We start from the raw sequence: 26914 nt of genomic DNA, 5'->3' as shown, positions 1-26914 counted from the left end.
GAGTTTGAGGAGAATAGGTATTAAATCTTCTTTCAATGTTTGGTAGAATTCACTGGTGAAGCCGTCTGGTCCTGGACTTTTACTTTTTGGTAGGTTGTTGATGACTGTTTCAATTTCCATTTTGCTGATCGGTCTATTTAGATTTTCCAGTTCTTGTTTCAGTCTAGAAAGGTGGTAGTTTTCTAAGTATTGGTCCATTTCTCCTAGGCTATTAAAATTTGGTGTTATATACTTTTTCATAGTATTCTTGTATGATACTTTGTATTTCTGCCAGTGTCTGTCGCAATTTCCCCTTTCATCCCTGATTTTGTTTATGTCCTTTCTCTTTTTTCTTTAGTGAGTCTAACCAAGGGCTTGTTGATTTTGCTAACCCTTTCAAAGAAGCAGCTTTGTTGTATTTTTTTTTCTATTGTTGTTTGTTTGTTTTCAATTTCATTTATTTCTGCTCTAATTTTGATGATTTCTTTCCTTCTGCTAACTTTAGGCCTCATTTGTTCTTCTTTTTCTAGTTTTTGAAGACGAAGCATTAGGTTATTTGGGCCTGTTCTTGTTTTTGAAGGTAGGCCTGTAATGATATGAACTTTCCTCTTATGACCGCTTTTGCCGTGTCCCAAAAGTTTTGATATGTCGTACTATCATTATCATTCATTTCTATGTATTTCTTGATCTCTCTTTTTATTTCTTCCCTGACCCAGTTATTCTTCAGTAGCATGTTGTTTAATCTCCATGTGTATTTGTGGTTCTTCCTGATTTCTTTTTGCAGTTGATCTCTAGTTTCAAAGCATTATGATCAGTGAATATGGTTGGCATGATTTCGACCCTCGTATTTGTTGAGGCTATCTCTGTGTCCCAGGATGTGGTCGATTGTTGAGAATGTTCCATGTGCACTAGAGAAGAATGTATAAGCAGCTGTTTGGGGATGGAAGGCTCTGTAAATGTCAATTATGTCCAGTTGGTCTAATGTGTCATTTAAGGATGTTGTTTCCTTATTGATTTTCTGGATAATCCGTCCACACCTGACAGTGGGGTATTTAGGTCCCCTACCATGACAGTGTTTTGGTCTGTTTCTCTTGTTAGTTCTGTTATAAATTGCTTTATATATTTTGGGGCTCCCTCATTGGGAGCATAGATATTAATAAGTGTTATGTCTTCTTGGTGCATGATTCCCTTTATCATTATGAAGTGTCTCTCAGTATCTTTCTTTATTTTTTTGATTTTGCAGTCTATTTTGTCTGATATTAGTACCGCTACTCCCACTTTTCTCTGAATGCCATTTGCTTGAAATATCATTTTCTACCCATTCACCGAGTCTATATTTGTCTTTGGAGCTGAGATGTGTCTCCTAGAGGAAGCATATGGTTGGGTTTGTTTTTTGATTCATTCTGCATCTCTGTGCCTTTTTATTGGTGAGTTCAGTCCATTAACATTTAGGGTGATTATTGAAATATGAGGTCTTCTTATAGCCATTTTATCTTTTCCTTTCTGGTAGCTCAGTGTTTCCATTGTTTCCTTGTCCTTGTGTTTCTGTTTTATTTTGGTTGGCTTTTGTGGGTTTTCCCTCTGGTTCTTCTTGTTTTATGTTATATACTTCAGTTCTGAATCTTTGATGTGTAGTTACCATCACGAATACATAAAGGGTAGTTATACATACATACAGTCGCCCATTTTCTTCTGTGCGTGCCTTATCTCCATTCCCTATTGCGAATTTGGATCTTTGAATCCTCCTCTTTTCAGTCATTGTTATCTCAATTTGTCCCTATGTATGCTGAACGTTCATTATTGTCTTGCTATAGCAATTCTCTTCTTATTGTTTAAGCTTATACTGCCCTGTTCTTAGCACTTTACTCCTAAGTATTATTATTATTATTTTTTTTTTTGTCATTTTGTTTTAGGTGAGCTGACCCCTTTCAGTATTTCTCGTAGTGCAGGCCATGTAGGAGAACTTAGCTGGATACATTATTCTAGGCTGGTAGTTTCTTTCACTTAATAGTTTAAATATCTGATTCTATTCCTTTCTGGCTGGTAAGGTATGCGCTGAGAAGTCCGATGATAATCTAATGGGTTTTCCTTTATAAGTTATCATTTTCTTATCCCTGGCTGCCCTGAGAATTCTGTCTTTGATTTTTGATAAATTTAATACAATGTGACTTGATGAAGGCCTTTTTGGGTTGAGATAATTGGGTGTTCTGTTGACTTCTTGAATTCTAAGGTCCAGCTCATTCCTTAGATTTGGGAAGTTCTCATCCACTATTTGTCTGAAAATGCTTTCTAGTCCCTGCTCCTTTTCCTTGCCTCCGATACTGCTCATTATTCTTGTTTCCTCTCCTGATGGTATCAGCTAGTTCTTGAATTTCTCTTTCATTATTTTTCATTCTTTGGTTTCTCTCTTCTTCCGATTTATTTCTAGATTTCTGTCTTCGATATCACTGATCCTTTCCTCCATTTGCTTGACTCCTTCCCAAGCTTGCTATTTCATTTTTCAACTCTAGCAGTGTGTTTTTTTTTATCTCCAGAAGATCCATTCTGTTCTTTCTGAGGGTTTCAATCTCCTTGCTCTGCTCATCTAGTTGTTTTTCAATTCCTGAAATTGTTGACATAACTCGTTTCAGAACTCCCTGAGTTTTTTCAGAAGTACTATCCTGAAATCTCTGTCATTTAAGTTGCATATTTCTATGTCTGAGATGCCTTGTCACCTTGGTTGTTCATGTTGTTTAATGGACTAGTTCTTCACCTGGGCATTAATGGAAATGTATTCTGCTTTTTTCCAGAAAGATTTATTATATAAAGATCTTTCTTTAGCCTGCTACAAAGAAGGCGCTTTTCCTTTGGTTTCCAGTAGGTGGTGTCTAAGCCTCTTGGATCCCTACTTTATATAAAGCCTTAATACTGCCATTTTATTTTTTTATAGATATTTAATCACGCTCGCTACCCTCAGTTTCAGTCCCTGTAAGAATTAGCAACAGTTTCGGTAGTGTTTGCTCAGATTCCCTGGGGCTCCACGGTGTTTGGTCTCGGAGGGTATGGTGGGAGGGGCACTCTGGGTTGGTAGTTGGGGGCTGCGGTTCATCCTCAGTTTCGTAACCATGGCCAGTAAAAATCAACTGTTTTTCTGCTGTACCACTTCTCTGTCTTCTGCCCTGATGACTGGGCCCTGCCGCCGGCTGCGTGGAACTCACAACTCCCTCAGGCGGGGTTGTTCAGGGTACTCGCCGCACCATCTCCTCTTCCCCTCCTCCTACGGGAGCTCAAGTGGCTGCAAGAGGTAGCTTCTTTATTTCTCTTAGTCCACCACCCAACACTTGGGGTTCTGACCTGTGGTAGTTCTTATGCGCAGATCTCATGCTCAGATGTGCTGGTGTGCAATTTGGATGTTTTTGTTGAGTTTTATATGTTCAGCTTATTGTTTCAAGGGGAGAGATCTGGGACATCTCTCACTCTACCATGTTTCTCCAGAAATCCTTTAAATTTTTTAAAAGTAATTTTAACTACTTTATTCTGCTAAGTACCTTATTCTTCCATTTTGGTGTCCACATTTTATTGCCAAGTATATGGAAATAAAACATTTTTATATATTTATCTTATATGATCGTGCTGAATTCAATTAATAGTTCTAGGAGTTTATTTTACAGATTCCTTGGGACTCCTATATAGACAATTGTGTCAACCAAAAATAGGGAAAATTTTATTATTTTTTCCTTTCTGATCTATATTCCTTTTACTTTCATTTCAGTAGCTAGAACTTCTAGCACTACATTGAATAGGAGCAGTAAGAGGGATATCCTTGACTTATACTTAATCTCAGCAGAAAAGCATTCAGTCTTTCACCATTATGTATATTAGTTGAAGGTTTTATACATGCTTTTTATGAAGTTCAAGAAATTCTCCTCTATTCCTACTTTTCTGTTTTATCAAGAATGTATATTAATCTTTATCAAATGTTTTTTGACATAATCATGAGATTTTTTTTAAAAAATCTGTTAATATGGTAGCTTACACTGAATAATTTTTTAATATTAAATGAGCCTTACATCCCTGGAGCAAACCCCATTTGTTCATTGTGCATAATTCCTCTTACATATTGCTATTTGTTAGTATTTTGTTTAGAATTTTGGAGTCTATATTCATGAGTGATATTGGTCTATAGTTTTCTTTTTTGTCCTGTCTGTATTTGGTTTTGGTATCAAGGAAGCATATATTGTTTCCATTCTGTTACTTGCCTATATAAGCAACTTTAAAATATCCTTATATGTAAAGTGAGTTTCTTATAGATAGCATATAGTAGAGTCATACTTGATAATTCCCACTGCCAATAACTGTCTTGGTATATCAGTATATTTAGACCATTCATATTTAATGTAATTATTGATGTTAGAGATTAAGTCTATAATTTCATTTTTTTTTGTTTGTTCTCCATGTTTTTGTTTGTTTTCTTTCTCCTGCCTTCTTTGTGGGTTACTAGAAAGCTTTTTAGAGTTCTATTTTCATTTATCCACAGCGTTTTTGAGTTCTCTTTGTACAGCTTTTTAAATGGTTACTCTAAATATTATATTATATAAACATAACTTATAACAGTGTACTGGTATCTTCATTTTACTAGTTCAAGTGAAGTGTGTAAAACTTACCTCCCTTTATGTCTCTCTACCCTTCCCTGTTTATATTATAAACTGTCTCAAATATATTCTCAAATACATACATTTAGAGCCACATTGGACAGTATTATAATTTTTGCTTCGACTGTCAAGCAAAATTTGGACTACATAAGATAAAGGAATGTCTACCACATTTACTCATAATTTTGCTTACCATGATTTTAGGTTCCAATTTTTTTTTTTTTTGTCATTTCCTTTCTGTTTAAAGAACTTCTTTTAGCCATTCTTTTGGAATAGGTCTGCTAGGGACAAATTCTCTCAGTTTCCCTTTGTCTGAGTGTGTTTTCATTTCTCCTTTTTCACTGAGCATAGAATTCTGAGTTGACAGTTCTTTCCATTCAACACCTGGAAAATGTGTCAGTTCCTTCCAGGCTCTTTGGTTTCTGATGATTAATCCATTGTAGAATTTTACCTCTATTGGTAAAATTTCAGTATTTTTATTTTTTCCAGAAGTTTGACTATGATGAGTTTGTTGAGGAGTTCTTTGAGTTTATTCTTTTTAGGATTCTGCTTCTTACTTAATCTGTAGTTTTCTCTTTTGCCAAATTTGGGGATTTTTTTTAGCCATTGTATATGTGAGTATTTTTTCAGCCTCAACCTCTTTCTCCTCTTCTTCTGGGATGCCAATCATATTAATGTTAGCTATTCTTTTATAACCACAGGTCCCTGAGACTGTTTTTTTTTTTTTTCCAGTTTATTTCCTTTCGTTGTTCAAAATGGGTAATTTTTATTGTTCCATCTCCAAAGTCATTAATTCTTTCCTCTGTCTATTCTATTCTGCTGTTGAGCCCATGTACTGAATTTTTTGTTATTGTAATTTTGTCTTAAAATTTCCACTGAGTTCTTTTTTATATTTTACTTCTTTGGGGAGACGCTATTTTTCATTTGTTCCAAGCATGTTCATAATTAATCAATGAAGCTTTTTTTTGATGGCTGCTCAATATCTTTTGTCAAATAATTCTAATATCTCTGTTATATTGGTGGTATCTACTGATTCTCCTTTCATTGTTTTAGATCGTCTTAGTTCTTAGTACAATGAGTGATTTTCATTTGAAACCTGGACGTTTTGGGGGTTGTGAGGCACTGGATCTTATTTTAATCTTTTCTTTTAGATGAAAAGCCTTAATATCCAACCCTCTGATGAAGTTTGGCAGGGCAAGAAGGTGAGGAACCTTCTGATTACTGCCAGGTGGGATGGAAGTCCAAGATTCTAACTTAGCTTCCACAAACATATGAAGATGGGGTTCCTCATTACGGCTGGGCAAAGTCAAACTCTGAGCTCTCCACTATAACTTTACTGATACCCCCTGGCTGGGAAGGTTAGGGGTGCCACATTACGGATACATTACTGTGGTTTCCACTGACTTAGCAGGGGATGGAACCTAATTAACAGCCAGTGGAGATGAAAGTCCCAACTCTCAACTAGGCATTCTCTGACACCACACCTGGAGAGAAGTTAGAGCACCTCGTTACAGCCTGGTAAGGGTAGAAGTCTAGGCCTTCACTGGTGTGAATCTGGGTGGGGCCAAGTTTTTTCTGTAGTGTTTGGTTATAGTAGAAAGTTATTTTCTAAAAGTTTCTATTTTGCTAAGCCACCTTTATTTGTGGTCTTGGCCTAGAAAGCAGGCTTTTGTTGTGGCATTTTTTTTCTGCAACTAATAGTTATTCCGGGTTGTTGGCTTTGTCAGCTCCCCTTCTGGGGTATACAAGGCAAAAAAAAAAAAGTAAAAGAAAACACATGGAACTCAACACCATGCCATTCTATGGGTCTTAAACTCCCAGGCCACTCTGCTGCCTTCTTTTCTCCATCTTCCAGAGTCTTGTTACATTTGTTTCATATATAATGTCCAATTTTTTTAGTTATACTTCTCAGATTTATTTTCACACAATCAATATACATTAGAGAGGAAGCTATGTGAGATTTCCACTGTTAACAAAAGGAATCATGGGTTTTTAAAAGTGGAGAATTACTAATTTAGAAATTTCCATCTCACTTCATATTATGCATATAACACTTATTTATCCATAAATCTGCCTGTCTAAAATCTTCTAACCTTAAAAATCCAAGTGCTTTTAATATAATTTTATAAAATCAAGATTGCCTCCATATCTAATTGTCTACTAGCACTGTTCAAAAAAAAATTATTTTTTCCTCTGGGATGACTTATTTTTAGTAATACTATTGAGTCCTAGATGCCACTGTTTTCCTGTTTAGTTTTAAATATAGAACATACTTCACAGACTAGCAAATCAAGTCATGTTCATGATTTAAATTTTTCTAATGAGATGGAAAGAGAACAGTCTATATAATTACGAAGACTTGATTTCATAAAGCCCCTAACCATTATAGTTTTAACTTTCAAAAAAATGTAATATATTTAAAGTTACTAATGCCAAAAACAAACAAACAAACAAACAAAAAAAAAAGCAAAAAAACCCCCACAGGAATACTTGACTTCTGAACCGATCAAAATATATGAATGTTAAAACTGTTCTAAACTTTTTAATGAAGCTCTTTTGAAAACAAATTGTATCCAAACACATAAACTTGATATATATTAGTTCATTATTGCTGCAATCAGTAACTTTATATGTCAATGAACATCTACAATTTACAAAATCATTTTCATCTGACATTATATTTTTTAAAAACTTTAGACTATTTACACTAAACAAAATGAAAGCATAAGATTATGGGACTTTCCAAAGTAATACAAAAAATTTTTATTACTAGCCTAGTTATTATGAGACACTAGCCATTTTTCACTGTTGAGCGAAACTGCTCTAATCCTGGAGGATAAAGCAACAGCAAAGTAAATACATAATAAGCCATTTTATATCATATCTAATGTGAAATAAAAGAATTAACATAATATGTAAAAATTGCTCTTTATTCTCAACTATGAGGTGAAGAAAGGCAAGTTTATAAACTATAAATCCATTCTGATGCCTAAGTAATGGACCGATGAACTTTTCAGCTCATTAAGGAAGTCTGAACTCCCACAAATAAATGAGGCATCATGCACTCAAATGTGTTTCCTCCTTATCTAAAACTTGTCATTTTGTTTTTGGTGACAGACAGATCAATATTAACTTTAAACAAACAATATTACCACTGAAATAACCTGAGGAAAATATATATATGATATTTGAGGCTAATGCCATTCAACTTGGGATTATTGACAATTATTTAGGTATGTAAAGGAATTTCGGTCAACTCATTTTTCCATTTTTTAAGGAAATTTTTAAGAAATATAGATCCCTCTTTTAGAAAAATGTCTTAGTTTTGAAATCATATTATTACAAATAGGCAATTGAGCCAACAATCACATAGTTTATAATTGAAGGTATAAGGAAGATCTAAAATGGGCATTCTATATACAGAGAAGTGGAAAATGTTTCCTCTCTAAAAAAAGTTACAACATATCACAAAAGAATGGAAAGCTTAAATTAGAGCTAGAGTTGTGAGTAGTTAAAAAAGATATGTATTAGGACTGATTTTTCACAACTGATTACCATACTAACAAATGCACTTAAACGGAAAAAACTTTATTATCTATTACTTAACAAAGTCCGGCTGAATCAATGAACTAAAATTTATGTTAGCAGACTATGAAGATTTAAACAACTTCATAGATCCCCTTCTTAATTATTAAATGACACAAACAGGCCACCAACCAAATAGGCAGAGACCAGAGAAACTTTGCTATCTACCTTCATTTTATCCTGGGTAAATATTTTAAAAATTAAATCAGCCAATGCCAAAATTAAAGGCTGTACATACTCATAAGAAAGTATGCCTATGAATCTTACTTAAAAACAGTATATATTTGAAAATCTTCAGTCATGAATTTACCTTATCAGCTTTCAGCTTTCTAAGGAAAGATGGATTATCATATCCTTTTGCTTGCCTTGCCTCTTGCAAATGGTTGATCATCCACACATTTTTTCTCTGCTTTGCCAAATCAAGTGCTGATTCACCCTGATAATATAAGTAGAGGAAATTCACATTAAAAGTAAAATTAAAGGTAGAATATTTTAGTTACTAAGTTTTAAAAAACGTCCATAAAAATAAATTGACTACACTATTAAGTTCGTTGGTATTATTTTTATACTGGGCAAAATCAATTCCTAAAAGAATAAATAATTACATATTATTATGCACCACTCAAGATACAATCAGAAAATGTATTTACTTATATAGTCTATTTTTGCTTGCATTTTGACTTATTTTAGAGAGTAAATCAAAAAGTAGGTATTTTAGCACCTGCTGGATCAAAGGCTATTATGAAGTTTATCAGTTATTTCATATTATATAAGGGTTTCATTAGTAATAGTTACTGATACATAATGTCCTGCTATAATACCAAATTGCCAGAAATCTTCAGTTTAATTTCAATGATGACAAAAGTCTAAAGAAGAGAAAAGAAAAAGTCAACTTCTACTGCTATGACTATTGTACTGACACTCTTGATCATCTTAAATTCATTTGCCCATCCAGAAATTTCCAAAGAGAGTAAGAGCAGTAACCCCAAAAGAGTGAAATTCAAGTTATGAACTTACAGTTCCCTTTTATATCAAAGAAAAAAATGCCAAAGAATATAAATGAACAGAACTAAAACATTTTGAAGGAACAAGAATAAGTCGTCCCTAATTCTAGATCTATGCTTCCTTTTGCCTTTATTAATTCAATATCATATTTCTCCTTTAGGTTAGTCAGACAGCTATATATCTATTCTATTTAATATCTCCACTATTTACCTACTTCTTTAAAAGAAAAGTGAAATTAAATATTTTGTTTGCCAAAATTTCAAGAATGAACAAATATTCAAAATTACTTTAAAAAAAGAAAAAATATTGAAATTGTATTTTTAAAAACTGGATGAAATAAAGGAATAAGGAGTCTTGGAGCATCTTATTTGAGGGATGATTATTTATCAAGTATGAAGTACGGTTTATTTTTTTTTAATTGAAAAATAAAAAGAAGCAAATAACAAAATAAACACCACTACCACTAACAGCACCAACTATAACAACAAACAATTAACAACAAAAAGCCAACCAATCCTTTAATAAAAAGATCAACAGTATTTGATAAGGAATGGGCTAATCTAGGTGGGTCTTCCACAAGAGATATTTACTTTAAAATATCTCCCTACCTATTCAAAGATTCTATCACCTAAGTTGTCAGAACCAACTAATTAATCCAAACTATAAAGATTACCTGAATAAAAGCAATCCCTTGGGTAACAACTCCCAGAGAATATCCTGCAGTTGCCTCGGTCCAGCTGAGCATCCCTTCCACTAGAGGGCCATGTGACACCTAAGGATTGCCTAGATAAAAAGATGGAGGGAGCTTTAAGCAATCTTTCAACTACTCCTCTAGTCATCTGACTACTTTTGCATAGTTCTTTTATTCAGGGGGTAAAATAAACAGGCAATTAATTTAAAGAACTGTACTAAAATCAGGATTCTGAATCAAGTCTGTATTTTGATCACTCCATGTGTTAGCCAAAATAGTAAATGATAATAACAACAGCAACAATAATAAGAATCATGGAGTATTTATAGACTATGTAACTGATAATAAATTCTTCAAGAATTTTAGTGAGATAAACACTATGGAAGGTGGAGGGTGGCAGATCATATTTTGCCTAAGTGAGGTTGAATTTCATTATTAAAACTAAGAAAAAGTTTTCCTTGCAGACCGTCTAGGTCAGGTGCTTAAAAAGTAATGGAAACAACTTTCTGAAAAAAGCTTCTTACCTCATTCAAGAAACTATATAAGTGTCTTCTAGTACATTAATTAACAAAGCTCAGTAATTTTACATTCTGCACAAGCTAAAAATTATGTCCTCTGACAATTTTAGAAAGAAGAAATTATAAAAGCTTGGGTATCACTCAGAGGTATCACACAGGTCACCCAAAACCCAATTCATCAATATTTATCTCTATAATCAAAAACATTTGTAGGGGGGTAAAATGGGGTAAAATGCTGTTTTTTAAAAAAAATTCACAAATGAGATGCTACTATACAAAGGATAACTCCGTAGGTCATTTAAAAAATTTTTTACTAACCCAAATCACATCCCCCACTGTTGTCACTTAAGATTCGAATTTATTCTATGTAACTATTACCTAGGGCCATGGTTCTTAAAATTCTTTTGAGTCACATCTGATGAAAGCCCTTGATCCTCTTCCCAGAAAAAATGCTAAAACATAACTTTTTTATAACAATTGTAGGAATCCACAGGCCCACCTCCTAACCAAAATCTACTGGCAGGTCCCAGATAAAGAACCTCTAAGGTATATGGCCACCATTCCTGATCCTTTTGAGAATCAAACTAGCCATTTTAAAGTAACCTACCATTTGATGTTGTCTCCAAAATTACTTTATCTTATTTTGATAAAAGAATTATTTGTTTATACGTTAAAAGAATTTAATTCCTTACCCAAATAACTAATTTACAAAGGTAGATATCTAGTTAATATAAAAATATTTCTAAGAAACTTAAGCTTCACCTTATTTGGGAAATAGCTATTTTAGAAGAAATAGGATCAACTAAAAGTTATATAACTATTATAACATAAAGTATAATTTTTCATATTCTTTGAAGAATATAACTTTTACTAGCTATTAAAGCCATATCCAGATTTATAGGCTATATCTTCTTGTTTTAATTCATGTTTAGCACCAGACTCTCTTAAAACGAAACTGAAAAATGGGAAAATATATAGGTATAAATCAACTTTGTCAAATTCCTGGTTAAAGAATCTCAGTTTTTTTTTTTTTAATTAATTGATTTTTCTCTTTCAAAGTTTACAGCAATTTGTTTATTTAATTAGCTTGGCATTCCCCATAGCTAAAAGGCACCACTTTAAATTACATATGACTAAAACAGAACCAATTCCTTTCACCTTCACGCTAATATTTTTCCTTCAGTCTTCACAACCTCTATATATATCACAAGACTGTTTTTCAAACCAAAAACCTAAGTCATCAGTGTTGTTTGCTTTCACCCTATCGTTTCCAAAACCATTCATTTCTCTCCATCTCTATTCCTACAATCATAAACTACACTAAATCATCACTTGCCTGACTTACTGCAATAGCCTAACCAATCTTCATCTGTCTCTTCTATTTTCTTAACTCTTTAATGCATTCTCCATACAGCAACCAAAGTAATCTTTTAAAAATACTTAAAGATTACATAACCAGCCTACATATATCCTTCCAGCTTTCTCTCATGACTGAGAAAACAATTAAAGCTCCTTGCCTTGGCCTTGCATGATCCGGCACTTGCTTTCTCAGTGATTTCACCCACTTCCCAACCCTTGCTACCTGCTCTCAGTCCAGGCTGTCATTTCAGCACCTCTAACATGGCAAGCTTATTCCCACACGTCTTTGCACAACTGAGTCCTTCTCATCAGACAAGTTTCAAAGCAAATGTCATTTCCTCAATGGCATTCACTAATCACTCTCACATGATGTGTCCCCCTCAACTCTTATCACTCTACCATATTTGTGTGTGAGTATGTGTGTGTGTGCACATGCATAGTAGTGTTTAATTTACTATTGCCTATTTCCTTAATACAGTGCAAGTTCTGAGAAAATAGGGACTTCATCTGTCTCAAATACTGTGACTTACCAGCACTGAATATTACTGAATGAAACAAAAATCTATTTTTTCACCAGTGTGGGTACAAAGATTATTTTTACTCTGAAAGTATAAATGTTCTCTGAACAAGTGAAGCAACTCCTTAGATTTTATTTTCTTTAAAAATAATGTCAAGCTACCAGGAAGTTACATTTAGAATAACTTATTTTTTATTAATAGACAACTATGATTATATGTGTCAGATAAAATTATAACATTCATAAAAAGAAAGTGACTAAAGAAAAACAACAACCAGGAATTAAAATAAAAGTTCAACAGGTATGATAGGTATTCACATAAACTATACTTGTTAAAGAAGCTGCATTCCAGTATGTCCTATCTTGGTACCAAATAATTCATGTGTCTGAACCTACAAAACATTAAAAATATACAGTTCAAACCATTTAAGTAATTTCAAATATCTCTACTCTTACCTTTCTGTTAAAATTCATTAGACTATTTTTTTTAAAATTTTTATTATCATGACATTGGTTAAAAAATCCAGTAAGTTTCAGGTGTACAATTTAAGAGTAAGAAATATATATATTTTTCCATTGTGTGTTCACCGCCCATAGTTAGAAATCTGTCACCACATATTTGACCACTTTTACCCCATCTACCTTCCCCTTCTCCCCATCCCCTACCCTCTGGTAACCAATAGTCTATTGTCCATGTCCATGAGTTATAGAGTATTCCTTTTATTAAGTCTAATAAAAAATTTATGCAATGGTTAATGGTTCACTATTATTTGAAAAAACATTAAATTTACAAACAATACCTCAAATACTGAAAGATCATTATCAAAGAGAGAAGTTATCTAAGATTTTATAGGGATAGAAAAGATGTTTTTAAATGTTCAAAAAATATACACTACTAGTTTCAAATTCCAGCCATCCTGTCGTAATTGTTTGGTATTACTGTAACTTTAATATACTGATACAGCTCTTGGCAGAGTCTGTGGAGACTCATTATTTGCCACAGTGAAACTGGTTCTCATCTTTCAATAACATAATACTAAATATCTTGAAATGTATTCTTGGAGCGCAATCACTTTAGGAATGGCTGTCTGGCTGCAGAAAAAGAAAAAGAATACTCTAAAGCAATTCAGGTTACAAAACATGAGATAATCTCACTAATATTTTCTTATGGGAATATTGGTCAGAGTTAACCAAACTCCTCCTCCCTTATGTTTAGGCCTTAGATCCCTAATTTACTAATAACAGTGTTATAAACTTTTCAGAACTTTCTATTTTAAAACCTCTAGAAAAGCAAAAATTTTTCTCCAGAAGTGGTAGAGAAATATACAACCAGAGTCATGAAAACTTAAGAGGTAAAGCCAAGACTACAAAAATTTTCATTCAGTCAGTCAACAAATACTTAGGAGTGCCCATGATATATCAGGCAATATGGTATGCTTATTGGCAGACAAGGCCATTCTGATTCCTTTGGGTAGGAACAAGATTTGAAATTTAAAAAATAGAAAGATGAAGAAACTATATAGTTTTCTCAATTTCTTACAGTTTCCGATAAGATATTTGATATTTACTCTTAAATATTTTTGACTCATTTCTACATATTAATTATAATCTTAACTAAATTAGGCTCCTTATAACTGATTTAAGTTATTTTAGTAGTTTTACCTTCACTTTTTATAGTAATCAAAGAGAAAGAATTATTCACTGAAACATAACAGATGCCCTGATCCAGCAGGAGATAATCTACTTTTTGATTGCCATTTCAGATTATTATGTGTCTTGAACCATTTCATATTTAATTAGCACATATTCTTTAGAGATTTAAAAAACAAGACTCAGAAAATACTATGGTTCATTGTCAAAATTAAAGAACATTTGTCATTAGTACAAAGTTATTTATGAATACACATTACTAAAAGATGATATTTAAAACTTTAGTCATTTCACAGAAGAATCTATTGCTGAAAGGTGTGGTAGATCCTTAGGCATTAAAAATGAGAATGGTTATGCAAATTTTAAGACTACCAATAGAATATTCTTGCATATATTCATAAAATATCTACAAATTCCTAAATGCTCAGAGTATAAATGTTAATTGTGCTTTGCTCTCAGATAATTCTGTATACTTTTCCTGGGTTAGTCCAGCATTTGAAGGACAGAGGTTTTCCTATAAACACCATAAAGGTGTTTTATCAAATTTAAAGGTACTGACCTTTAAAAAGATAACAAATGACCTAAAGAATTACCAAGTTATTATGTATAATGTGATTTAACTACAAACGTGATTCTCTGTAATGGTCTTTAACAACCAGAAAACTACTCCAGCTTTAAAAATACAGATAATTTTCAAAAGTAAAAATTCACTAATGAAAAGGTCGCCAAAATCTAAAAGATGAAATAAACCAGAATCTTTCAAAACAAATTCTTGCATAGAAGCAAAGGGTTGAGATTAAATAAGTTGTTTCTTCCATCATTTACAAGCTGTGGAAAAACCTATGTTTTATTGAAATATTCACATCTTAGTAACCATATTTCACATAGCATAATCAATATAGGGTAATTAAATTTACCTTGATATTCTGGGCATCAACATTAGCTCCAGCTTCAAGAAGAAGACTAATAACTGTGGTATTCCCTGCTAGTACTGCCCAATGCAAAGCAGTGTTTTTGTGATACTTGTCACCAAGGTTAACTGAAACATTGAATGTTAAAAGCAATCTAGTTGGATCCACACTGAAAAGGAAAAAAAAAACAACAACAACAACAACCCTAATTTCAATTATAGAAATCATTATAGATACTAAACTGATTGTGGCTGTATTCATATTCCATCTTGGAACACTTCTATTCTAATCTTTACTCAACAAGCTTATGACTGCTAATGAGACATTTTGATATCAAGTATTATATGCAACATGTAATATGCAACAAAGTAATATTATGCTAAGAGAAAGCATATACTTGCTCTTGAAATTTTTTTTTGCTCGAGTTTAATGTCATTAATATATATAATTAAACAATTATGTTTTTAAATTTAAATCTAGGTTGTCCCAAAAATAATTTAAAGCAACTTACTAATTAATATATTAAACTTGGTAACATGCAAATCACATGAAAAAAGTTACTTTAAAAAAAAGAGATAATTTTCTATTCTTGGAAAGTGTTGAATGAAAATAGATTAAGGATACTACAATTACCAAGGTAAAGGTAAGCATAGATACTCAAACATCCAAAAAGGTAACTTATGTTATATACAATGTACTCATAATGAAAATTTTAAATATTAGCAATAACATTAACTTTTTTCTCATCACCTACTTTACATTTTATGTTGAAAATGATCTGAGTATTTTAATAATGTTTACATACCTATGTGTTCTATAAGCTGCCCACATTAAAGGTGTCATTCCATTCTGATCCATCATATCAACATCCTGATAGTTAAAAACAAAAACAAAAATAGTAAAAATTTTTAAAGTTCTACCAAACTTACTTGAAAAAATCTAATTTGATCATAGGAAAACCCAATATAATACTACTCAATCATATGTGATTTATGAAACTTTTTAATTTTAAAATAAAACTATGTATTGTCACTAAATATTTTAATTGGTGTATATATTTAATTGTACGTATATATTAAATGTATATAATTAACATATATTTACAGTGTTCCCTTTTAAGATGCATTAATCAACCTTTAAATGATTTGGATTTAAAAATGTTGACCTACTCTTGATCTTTCATCCACAAAGAATAGGTTAAATGATTTAAGTCTCTGAAAAATGTATTTATACTAATTCATGATAGGAGGGAATGATGAAACCCTGTTAATTCCTAGGCATTTCAAAACAAAGAATAAAAGACCAATCTTTTTAATAAGCTCAAAAAAAGTTTAGTGTTTCCTTTGCATTTTGTCACTATACATGTACATTTTTAGAGTTAACTAATTCTGCAAAGTTTATGACGAAAAGCAATGTGATAAATCAATTCTCTTTATTACTCTCCACTATTTTTACATTTTTAGTTCGTTATTTTGGTATTTATCTCCGTATCTTTAAAAAGATGCCTGAATTGCTACTTTTTGATTTTTCAGTTTTAGGCCCTGTCTTCTGAGACTTCTCAGTATGCAAAATGAGAACTTCTCTTTCCTCTCCTTGACCCATCACAAGCATGCATCTTTCCTATTCTTTCCTCTCAAGTGATCTATTGTAACTGTGATTCTAAACTTTTTTTTTTAATATTTACATTACAATTCCCAGTAAAATCATACAGTAAACCATGATTACTTTTCCTCTCCTACGCAACTTTTTGCTTTCCTTGGTACTGTCTTTTTCCCCTTTTGGCTTAGTTTTTTTTTAAGCAAATTAGAATTAAAACTACCACCTACTCAATCAAAACTCTTCTCTAGTTATTTAAAATCTCCTTTTGAGACCTTATGATGTATCAGGAACTCTATCGGTTTCACTTCCCTAAAATTCTCTCCTAACCCATTCCACTCTGGACTGATTATCCTATATGCCTGAGGCATCTGTTTCATTAAAAGGTGTTCTTTTGAGGATCGAAATCATATTAAATTCACATATTCTCAGTGCCCAACAGAGTGCATGATCAAAAACCATTCATTAAAGGAAGACATGTTTATCCATCTACTCTTCTAGGCTTAGGAAAGGCACTGGCTTTAGAATAAGACAGAAAAGTTTTAAATTCCTAGCTCCACCACTTAATAGCTATAAACCTGACGAAATTACTTTATGAGCCTCAACTTCATCATCTAAAAATATAAATACAAATAATGACTTCGGAAGACCCCTGTGATAATTAAATGAAATGTGTATAAAGCACCTAGTCCAAAGCCTGGAACATTACAGACATTCAACAAATATTAAGTTTCTACTTCTTCCCTCCCTCGTCACCTATTCCTGGATTATACTGAATCAGCAGTTCTCATTCAACCTGTGTTATTTAATTCATCAGTCAGTGGAGAGAGGACAGAATTATAGTGGGTACACTTCATATCTCTAAGCAGCAGTTCTCTGTGAGCCACTGTTACTGATGGAAATATATCTCAAATGTGAACTATCCAAGTGTACTGAAGCAGAAAAAAAGCTGAGAACTACATTAGACAACCTGTAACGCACGTTTAGATGTCATTACTTTAGTCCCTCATGAATACTGTATTTGAATGTTATGTCTTATCCACTATAAATCCATTTCTGGATTTACCTTAAAAAGTGTTATTTGGAACATCATATGTAACCTCACACAGTATTTCTAATACTATACATGTTGATTTTCCAATAAGTTTTTAAAAAATATCTTCCCGACAAGCTTCCTTGTTTCTTATATGAAAGTTAAGTACTATAATTTATTTTACTTCTTTCACTTTCCTGGTTTCAAGAAAACTCAACTAATTCTGATGCCCAATTAAAACAAACATGTAAATTCTTATGTTTAAGTTACTTCTTTCTTCTTAATTGTGACTCTTTTCATATCATTTTGAAAAAAGTGGTATTAAAAATATCAATAAGTAAAATAAAAAATGTAAAATTATGTCACATCTCTAGAGTACTAAAAGAAAAATAGAATTCAACCTTTTCACTCTTTAGGTAAGGATTTAAAACTTGGTACTTCTTTTCCAAGTTCAGCCTAGACGTATGGATATTCTCTATTAGGAAGAATTAACAAGCCCAAATCAAAAGCTTATGGGAATTCCATAATCAACAGGGTTCCGTAAGTTAGCAGTTTTCCCTTTTTCTCCTGAAAATCATCCAAAAGAACTGGTAGCGAGCACTAAATATATTTAACAGTGTAACTAAAACAATTGTGAAGAACAGAATGACAACTGAACAGAAATATATATGTCCTAAGAATGCAAAATTGATGCAATTAACAAAATTGGGAGGAGGTTAAAAAAAGTATAAGTGCATAATCTATAATAGTTATAAGTCAAAAGATATTATTTAAAGCTGAAAATCAAGGAAAAGAAATGTAGTTACATTTATCAGAACAAAGTTAATAATAAGAAAAACAATATATTGACTAAAGTCAGTGAAAGACTAAAGTCAGAGAAAGAAGAAATAAAAGTTACTTATTTGAATATTGCTTATAATTGAGAACTGATCAATTAGAATAAAATGTGACTGAACCTCTGACTGCAGTAAGAGAAAAAGAACTGTGTAACTATCTGAGGAAAGGATTTACCAAGCAGAAGAAACAGCAAGCACAAAGGCCTTAGGAAAACAGCATGTCAGACTTGCTCAATAATAGAAAGACTGGGGTGGTTAAAGCAGAGTGAGTGAGGAGGAGATGACAGAAGATAAGCTGGAGAGGTAATTAGGGCTAGATCCACATGGTTCTATAGGCAGAGAAAGACTTTGGACATCGAAATATGATGTAATGAATATTAGAGGATTGTGTTTTATAAGAAAGTATACATGAAAAAAAGTTCCAGAAAAATACATACTGAACTGTTAAAGGAAGTAACCTCAGGGAGACAGATTTCATTTTCTAAGTCATAGCCTATTATGTTTGACTAGTATACATTAAGCATACGTTACTTTTGTAAGCAGAAAATGAATTTACTCATGAAAAAGATTATTTGTCAAACATTTATTATCATCATTATGCATTTACTATACAAAAGGCACCATGACAGGTAGAAATCGCTGCCTTTAAAAATTTTATAGCCTACATCCTGTGCCATACTGAAATTATCCAAACTCCAAAACCAATAAGCTAACAAAAAGACCATGAAGACTCAAAAATTTACACTTTTCCTACTAAATTAAAAACTGAAAGAAAAAAAGTAAATGCATACTATAAATTTATATCTGCAATACAAAAGGCCAGGAAAGATATTATCATGTGCTACAGCACCATCTACTGCTTCAACTACCAGTCTAGAAGAAACTGTGGGAGCAGGACAATCTCCTGTAGTAGTTGGTCTCTAAAGATGGTCCCCAATAAACCTCACCTCTTGGTACGCAAGCCTTGGTGTTCCTACAGTGGACATGATCAGGCCCCTGTTACTTGTTTTAACTAAAAGAATGAAGAAATGCTGCTGTGCCAGTTCACAATTTAAGACTTAAAATACGCAGAACAGCTTTTGCTTTTGTTCTTTTGGGAACTCTAAGCCACCATGTAAATAAACAGTCCACTTCCCCTGATGGAGAGACCACATGGAGGGGTACTAAGAATAAGAAGTTCTGAGACGGCATAGAGAAAAAGAGAGGCCAAGCTGTCCCAGCATCGCAGGTGAGCCCAGCCTTTTAGCCATTCCTACCAAGTTTCAAGATATGTTTAAGTGAGCTATCCTCTACCTACATGAGCCCCCAGGTGACGGAAGCCACAAGAAGAACCACTCAGCCAAGGCCACTCTAACTACAGAATTATGAAATATAATAAATGGCTGGTATTGTTCTTAAGCCATTAGATTTCAGGGGGTAGTTTGTTAACACGGTTACAGAAAATAAACTCCCCCTTCCAGCAATTAATTTAACTAGTCTATGCCTGTTTTCCTATTACACAACACACAACGGTCGTTGCTCTGACTCTGCTAATAAATATCTTAAAGGATTCTTAAAATACTATTCAATTTCTAAATAGCATAAAATTTTATATTAAAGTAATAATTATGTTAATAGCAATGAATTAAAATCATCTGTCTTTCTCTTATGATGGGATCCTTAGCTATAAAACTAATGTTTAAGTATAACCGGAGAAAACACATGAAAGAAAAACTGAGTGACATTACTTTTAACATAATACATTCATTACAAAAATATGGTCCATACAAACTGGTAACACTTAATGTGATTATAGTTACTGCACATTCAGGAAAAATCAGGAGGAACCACTTAAATCATGAGAAATTTTCTGAGATGTAAGAAGTAGCATTATTTTATACACCAGAAACTAAAAAACTGATTTTAAAGAATTTATCCTCTCAAGAGGTACTTAATATGGAAAATAGCCAGAAATATGTTCAAAAAAGTTTAAATAAATTCAGATATATTCAAAAAACACTAATATGGAAAATAGCCAGTAATATAGTCCAAAAAGTTTAAATAAATTCAGATGATATATTAAAAAAATACCTAAAAGTTCTCCCTTACTTTCTGGAATCCATCTCTATTACTCAGAAATAAAAAAGGCCAACTTAATGGATTATTATCTGGTTCATGATTGTCTTTCTTATTTTTATGTTAACTATATTAAATATTAAATAGGTCAATATCAAACTATATAATTATCCTCTTCATCCACCATAAAGTATTATTTAAATATGACCAGGTCTTTACACCTATAACATCCATTATGTTAAGCATTTAAACCATGAAGAACATCCACACCATTGTGTCTTTTTACCTGTCCTTTTGCTATGAGATAAGCAACAATTGAGGTATGTCCAAACTGAGCAGCCAGATGAATACAGCTACATCCTTCTCCATCAATTAATGAAGGATCTGCACCATATTTCATTAGTTGCACAACCATAGATAGATGGCCTTGTCTAAAACATAAAGAATACTTAGATATACAGTTATTTCAAATAAAACGTCTTTTTAAATAGGGTAATGGTACAAAAGATTACACAAATATCTTTTTAAAGTCCTACACCTTTCAAAATGCAGTATCTATAAGACAAAATTTTAAATAATTTAGACAATGTTCATGTTCAATTTTAAGAAATTATATGAAAAACTAAAAATAATATCTTTCATTTTAGCTCTCATGCTGGCTTATGCCTTTGAAGATAAACAATCTTTTGTGATAGTTTAAAATACATTAAGCAGAATTTTATATCAAACATATCACTCACTTTTGTTCTAGAAAAGAAAAATAATTTTGTTTTACAATAGACATATGTCAATACATATTTAGGGTTTTATGATTTTTAAGTCTTAACTGGAATAACAGTCCTTGAAAATTTAGAGATAACTCATAACTTCTTTAAATATATAAGTTGTTATTACACTCTATTAATCCTATTGCAAAATGATCTTAATCGTCCCATGAACTGGACAACTTCTTTAATTGTAAATATACATAGGCTGCAAAACTATTACATTAATAAAATTTAACCCAATCTTATAACTAGATTAATATAAGCATGGTTAATTCCCTAAACACTTTGGACAATAAATCTTGATTCTAATGCAGGTACACTGGACAGCAATACATTAGTATGTTAATGACATTCACGACTAGCATAAAAAATTCTCCATTTTAGCATACCATTTTTTAAAAAGTACTTAGTTATACACTAAAATATATATATACATATATCTAGAAGCAAATTTAAACCTTGTGGCCCAATGCAATGGAGTTGAATTTAGGTCTCCTCCAAGTTGATCCACAATAGCACCTTTCGAAATGTAGTATCTATAAGACAAAATTTTATATAATTTTATATAATTTAGATAACGTTCATGCTCAATTTTAAGAAATTATGTAAAAAATAAAAAACAATATTTTTTATTTTAGTTTTCATGCTAGCTTATGCTTCTGAAGATAAACAATCTTTTGTGATAATTTACAATACATTAAGCAGAATTTTATATCAAACATGTAACTCTCTTTTATTCTAGAAATAAAAAGAAAATAATTTTTTAAGGTTAAAAAAAAAGCAATGCCAAATAACAATTACATAAAAACAAGGCAGTCAAGAGAACCACGAAGATTTGGGTCAGATAGCAGCAGCGGATAGAATCTTGGAATTAGAATACTTGGAGAATAGGCCAGATACTTAGCCCACCATGGGACTCAGCTTTTAAGCTTTACTTACCTCACAAGCTTATTGTATTATTAAATCAAACAATATATGTGAAACAATTTTATAAACTGTAAAGTATAACATAAACATTCTTTATTCTTATTTGTTGTGCCTTTAAAGCTGTGTTGCTTTAAAAAGAGCAACCTCACTGCTTAATGTACTAAGCAATAATCATAATATCTTGATATCCTCTTAAATGAACAGGACCTAGCTGCTTCTTGCAATGCTTCCTTTGGAAATAATCAATGCAATGACTTGAATATAAACAGTTTCAAGTATCTGATATCAAATGCTTGATGTGTGTATATTAGTGAGGCTCTTAAACTGTTCTAAGTGATTACTGCCTTAGATCACTAATGCATTTACTCTTAATGTCATAGTTCTAAATATTTAATATACTTAAATTTACATATCTGATTCAGAAATTTTCTGCTTTATATATTTGTTAAATTTATGCTTTTAAAGCATTATGCAATGAAGGGCCCAACTGTTCTATCATGTAAAATATTTCCAGACTAAAATATTTTCAGTTCAAAATATCAGATAATTTGAATTTTGTATATTTTGAAGAAAAATACAGAATGTCTGTAGTCTGAACACAAATATTTAACTAGTCCTAAATTGTTTCTTTAGATACCTGGTGGACATTAAATTATAGTTGAAAATGCTTTTATAAGCCCAAAAGGAAACATAGCCAAAGAACAAATTTGATAGGAAATAGTTTCTTAAAAATTCCAAGCAGAGTTTTTTAAAAAAAAAAAAAAACAATTTGGTTACCTTCTCTATAGTCAATATATCTGCTCCTGAGAGTTATTTTTACTCACATTTCCAATATTTGCTAGGGCTGCAGCAATGAGTGATTTTCAACCTGGTTCTAAAGTACAACTTTTTTTTTCATAAGGATAGGGAAACTTTTTTTCTGCATGCTAAAAAAGAATCACTTCTATTACCTTTTCACTGTAACTACCTGGAAGTACTATATTTTTATAACATGTTATTCTTTGTAGTTCTAAGATCCTAGCTGAAAACTACAAACTCCTGAGATGATCATATAATTCTCATTTTTAAATTCAAGCCTCCCTGCAATACTACAAGAATAGTATTATCATGGAATGTACTTGCCGGCACATATTTCTGAATCTAATGGATGAGATGCCCCTTAGAGAGAAACATGGTTTTCTAGTTATTAGTCTCATTTTATTTCTGGGCTGTTGAGAACAGGGCTGTTGCATACACCTGGGAAGACTGTATACTGCACCACTCCAGATGTGAAGGGCACTACAACTTCAAATTGTGGACCCTGATTCCTACTTTTGTTCAGTGGAATACATAGATATTCGTAATGTAAATGTAATTTTCTATTGCTGTCCAAACAGTTAAGTAAAATATCCAGAATAGGAGAGTTATCATTAGACCCCCAAGCTTTTGTTCTCACATTTCCTAATTCCCCATAATTATTTTCATGTCTTCAGGTCAGCTGAATAATAGGCAGTCTTGCTGAATCTCCCAATATTCCCCCCGTGTCTATCTCTCTCTGTCTCTCTCTCAAAAAGCTATTAGAAAATGTGCTCTACTAAAACCAAGGAACAAACCAAGAGAGATAAAAACCTGAGATCCAGGAAACTAAGACCAGCACTGGAGCAAAGGGAATTTCCCAGGATGATGGCAAAGGAAAGTCTCAAGACAATGACTGTTCCGTAGCTCTAAAGAACAAACAGTCTAGGTTCGAGCAGAAAGGTGGAGAAAATCCAGGAATGATTTAATAACCCCCTCCTCCACCAAAATAAGAACTGATAAACTATCTATTACTGTTTGCATACAGAGTGGTTTTATAGTTCTAAGATTATGAGAAGAATTAGTTAGAATATATAGAAAATTAAACAAATTTTAAAAAATGAAGCAACTTTAACTACAAACAAAATCCAGAATTCTACAGGAAAGAACAGATAATCATAGAACACTTCTAGATTTAGCAGTGAGAATTTACATCCTAATAACAATTTAAACTTTTCATAGTGATTTAACTAAAACTATAATAGAGGATGGAAGAAGTATTAGTGATGATCTAGGACATCTAGTTAACCTAAAATAGAAAGTCAAAATATAATAACTGATTAATCAAGAAATAACAGCAATATTTATTAAAATTCAAAATTCGTCTAACTTTCTTACTCCTAAGAATTCTACAGATATGTATGAACATAAGCAAAGTGATATGTGAACAAGTACAGCACTGTTTGTAGTAGTAAAAACACCAGAATTAATCTAAATGTCTACCAATAGAGAAACAATTAAATCCAATTAAATAACTGAATTTTATTCAGCTTTTTAAAAAAGAATGATGTAGCTCTCTTTGTACTGAAACAAAAAATCTCAATGATGTATAAATTAAATGAAAAAGCAGAAAAGTACCATCATTTGTGTAAATAAAATAACTTTCTAGATAAAAGTAGCAATACAAATTTATAAGCTACAAGAGTAAATACTGAAAGAAACAGCCAACATACTGAAAATAATTACTTTTGGGATATAGGACCCTGAGAGTAGAGAGAGATTGCTGTTTCCCATTGTAAGCTTTTAAGTACTATTTAATCTTTCAAATTGTTTATGTACTATTTTGATTAAAGTAACATTAACTGAAAAAACTATAGAGGCTGTGGAAGTCTAGATAACTTTAGCCTAGACTCTCATTAAAGAAAACTTAAAAAGCTCAATGAAATATAATAAACATTTTCTTAAAAAGCAAAGCCTAAGAAGAATAAGAGCATTTACCAGGCCAAGCAAAGTAGACAAAAGCAAAATACAGGCTGGGACCTCAAAAAGCTGCACTGAAGTGGTAATTAAGGACCAGAAGTAAAACTGGCTCTAGCATGGTCCTCAGCTACCTGAGCCAAAAAAATCTAAAGCCTTAAAACTAATTTAAAGTTGGGCCTCGCAGAAATAATTGGGCATCTTCCCACCTTAGGTCTCAACTTATTCAAAAAATAATTTTTCAAACACAATGTCAAATACATATTTACATATTCAAAGATAATCAGGCACATGTAGAATAATAATAGATATAGACCGACACAGACTCCAAATGCTATATTCTCAGACATCGATTATAAACTAACTATATTTACAATATTCAAGTAGACAAGACTGAAAATTTTAACAACAATTTAAGTAATACGTACTTTTAAAAAACAATAAAAATTCTAGAACTAAAAATAAACAAAATTAGAAACACATTAAATAGATTTAACAGCAGATTAGACATGAAGAATAAATTAACAGTAAGATAGGTCAAAAGAAATTTCCAGAATGAAACAGAGACAAAAGGAGAGAACAGAGAGAAGAGAGGATAAGAGACATAGTGTACAATGAAAAGGTCAAACATATTTAACTGGAGTTCCAGAAGGAAAGCAAAAAGAGAACGGGGGAGAAGTAATATTTGAAGAACTAGTGGCTGAAATTTTTCCAGAACTGATGAAAACATCAATCCACAGAATTGAGAATTCTTTGCAATCTCATTTAGGGTAAATACAAAGAAATCCACACCTAGATATATCATCATGAAACTGCAGAAAACCAGAAACAAAGAGAAAATCTTAAAAGCAGCCAGGGAGAAAAAAAGCTTTCAAAAGCGCAATACTTTGATTTCTCAAAACTAACAGAAGCCAGAAAACAGTAGAATGGTATTTTCAATAGGTAAAAAGCAAAAATAAAAACTGCCAACCTAGATTTCTATACCATGTGAAAATTTCCTTCACTAACAAAGATGAAATGAAAACATTTTCCAACAAGCAAAAATTAGATATCAGAAGACCATACTGAGGGCAGAGGGAAGGATAGAGATATATGAAGGAAAAACACGAACAAATAAAATGGAAATATATTATCTGGAAGAAAGTGATTCATAAAGTTCAATGCTTTAGATATTACTTGCTAAATCTTTAGAACTCTAAGGGCAAACTCTTTTACCTGGCATTAATATCCTACTTGCCCTAGACTCAAGCAGTTTATTTCAGAATCTTGTCTTTAGATAAAGATCTTATATCCAAATTATCAGACTACTAAACCGGATTTACTAAGAAAGACTGTTGCTTATCTAATTACCTCTAATACTAAACAAGCAAATTAACAATACGAAAAATCATTTTACAATTAGTATGTAACGTATTCATCACTTATGCTAGTATAAACAGATTAGATTATTATTATCTATTATCTTGTTAATCTCTCTCTTTCCTTTTGTAGCTTTTCCCCATAGAATTCATATTTAGAATGTGAGCTGCAAGTTAGACTACTGGAGTTAATGTCCTGACTCCAACCTTTATTAGCTGTATGTCATCGGGAGCATATTTAACCTCTTTATGCTTTAGTTTCCACATCAGTAGGACAGCAGTAATTTTTTTTTCACATAGGGTTACTTCAAGAATTAAGATTAAAGGAAATATACATGGAAAAGTACTCAGCACAGACCTGGTACATAATAACCATTCAATATATATTAAAGACAAATTTTTTCAGGAAAAAGGGTACATAGAATCTACATTTTAAAAGCTATAAATTTTAGAAATTATTAATTTTTACACCAATAATTTTTACCAACATAACAAATTACTTAAAAGTACAGAAAATACGTACTTGACTAAATCTATTCTGTTATTGATGGCAGCCCAATGGAGGAGTGTAACATTTTCTTTGTCTGGTTGCCGTACATCATAACCTGCTTCCACCAATTCTCGGCAACGTTCATATATTCCATATCTTGGGAAAAAAAGAAAAGAGAGATTGTTATTACTATTCAACAAGAATTTTGATATGTGGAAATTAAAATGGATTTCTCAACATGTTATTTTTAACATG

General features: G+C 32.0%; 1 protein-coding gene across 3 annotated transcripts in view; it reads right to left on the bottom strand.

Annotated features, from left to right (window-relative positions):
• ZDHHC17 (zDHHC palmitoyltransferase 17) overlaps positions 1–26914 on the bottom strand; it is a 79041-nt gene that overhangs the window by 27336 nt on the left and 24791 nt on the right. For all 3 annotated transcript variants that reach the window (XM_039838896.1, XM_039838895.1, XM_039838897.1), the window contains exons 3-8: positions 26693–26815; positions 21592–21669; positions 20653–20797; positions 15652–15716; positions 14853–15015; positions 8506–8631 (exon numbers count right to left, since the gene is read on the bottom strand). In XM_039838896.1, the coding sequence (XP_039694830.1) occupies positions 8506–8631; positions 14853–15015; positions 15652–15716; positions 20653–20797; positions 21592–21669; positions 26693–26815 (700 nt within the window). The remainder of the gene's footprint in view (positions 1–8505; positions 8632–14852; positions 15016–15651; positions 15717–20652; positions 20798–21591; positions 21670–26692; positions 26816–26914) is intronic.

Source organism: Pteropus medius, unplaced genomic scaffold, assembly GCF_902729225.1.
Source record: "Pteropus medius unplaced genomic scaffold, Ma_sr-lr_union100, whole genome shotgun sequence".
In the NCBI taxonomy this organism is placed as follows: Eukaryota; Metazoa; Chordata; class Mammalia; order Chiroptera; family Pteropodidae; genus Pteropus; species Pteropus medius.
This window is presented reverse-complemented; position numbering and strand designations above follow the sequence as displayed.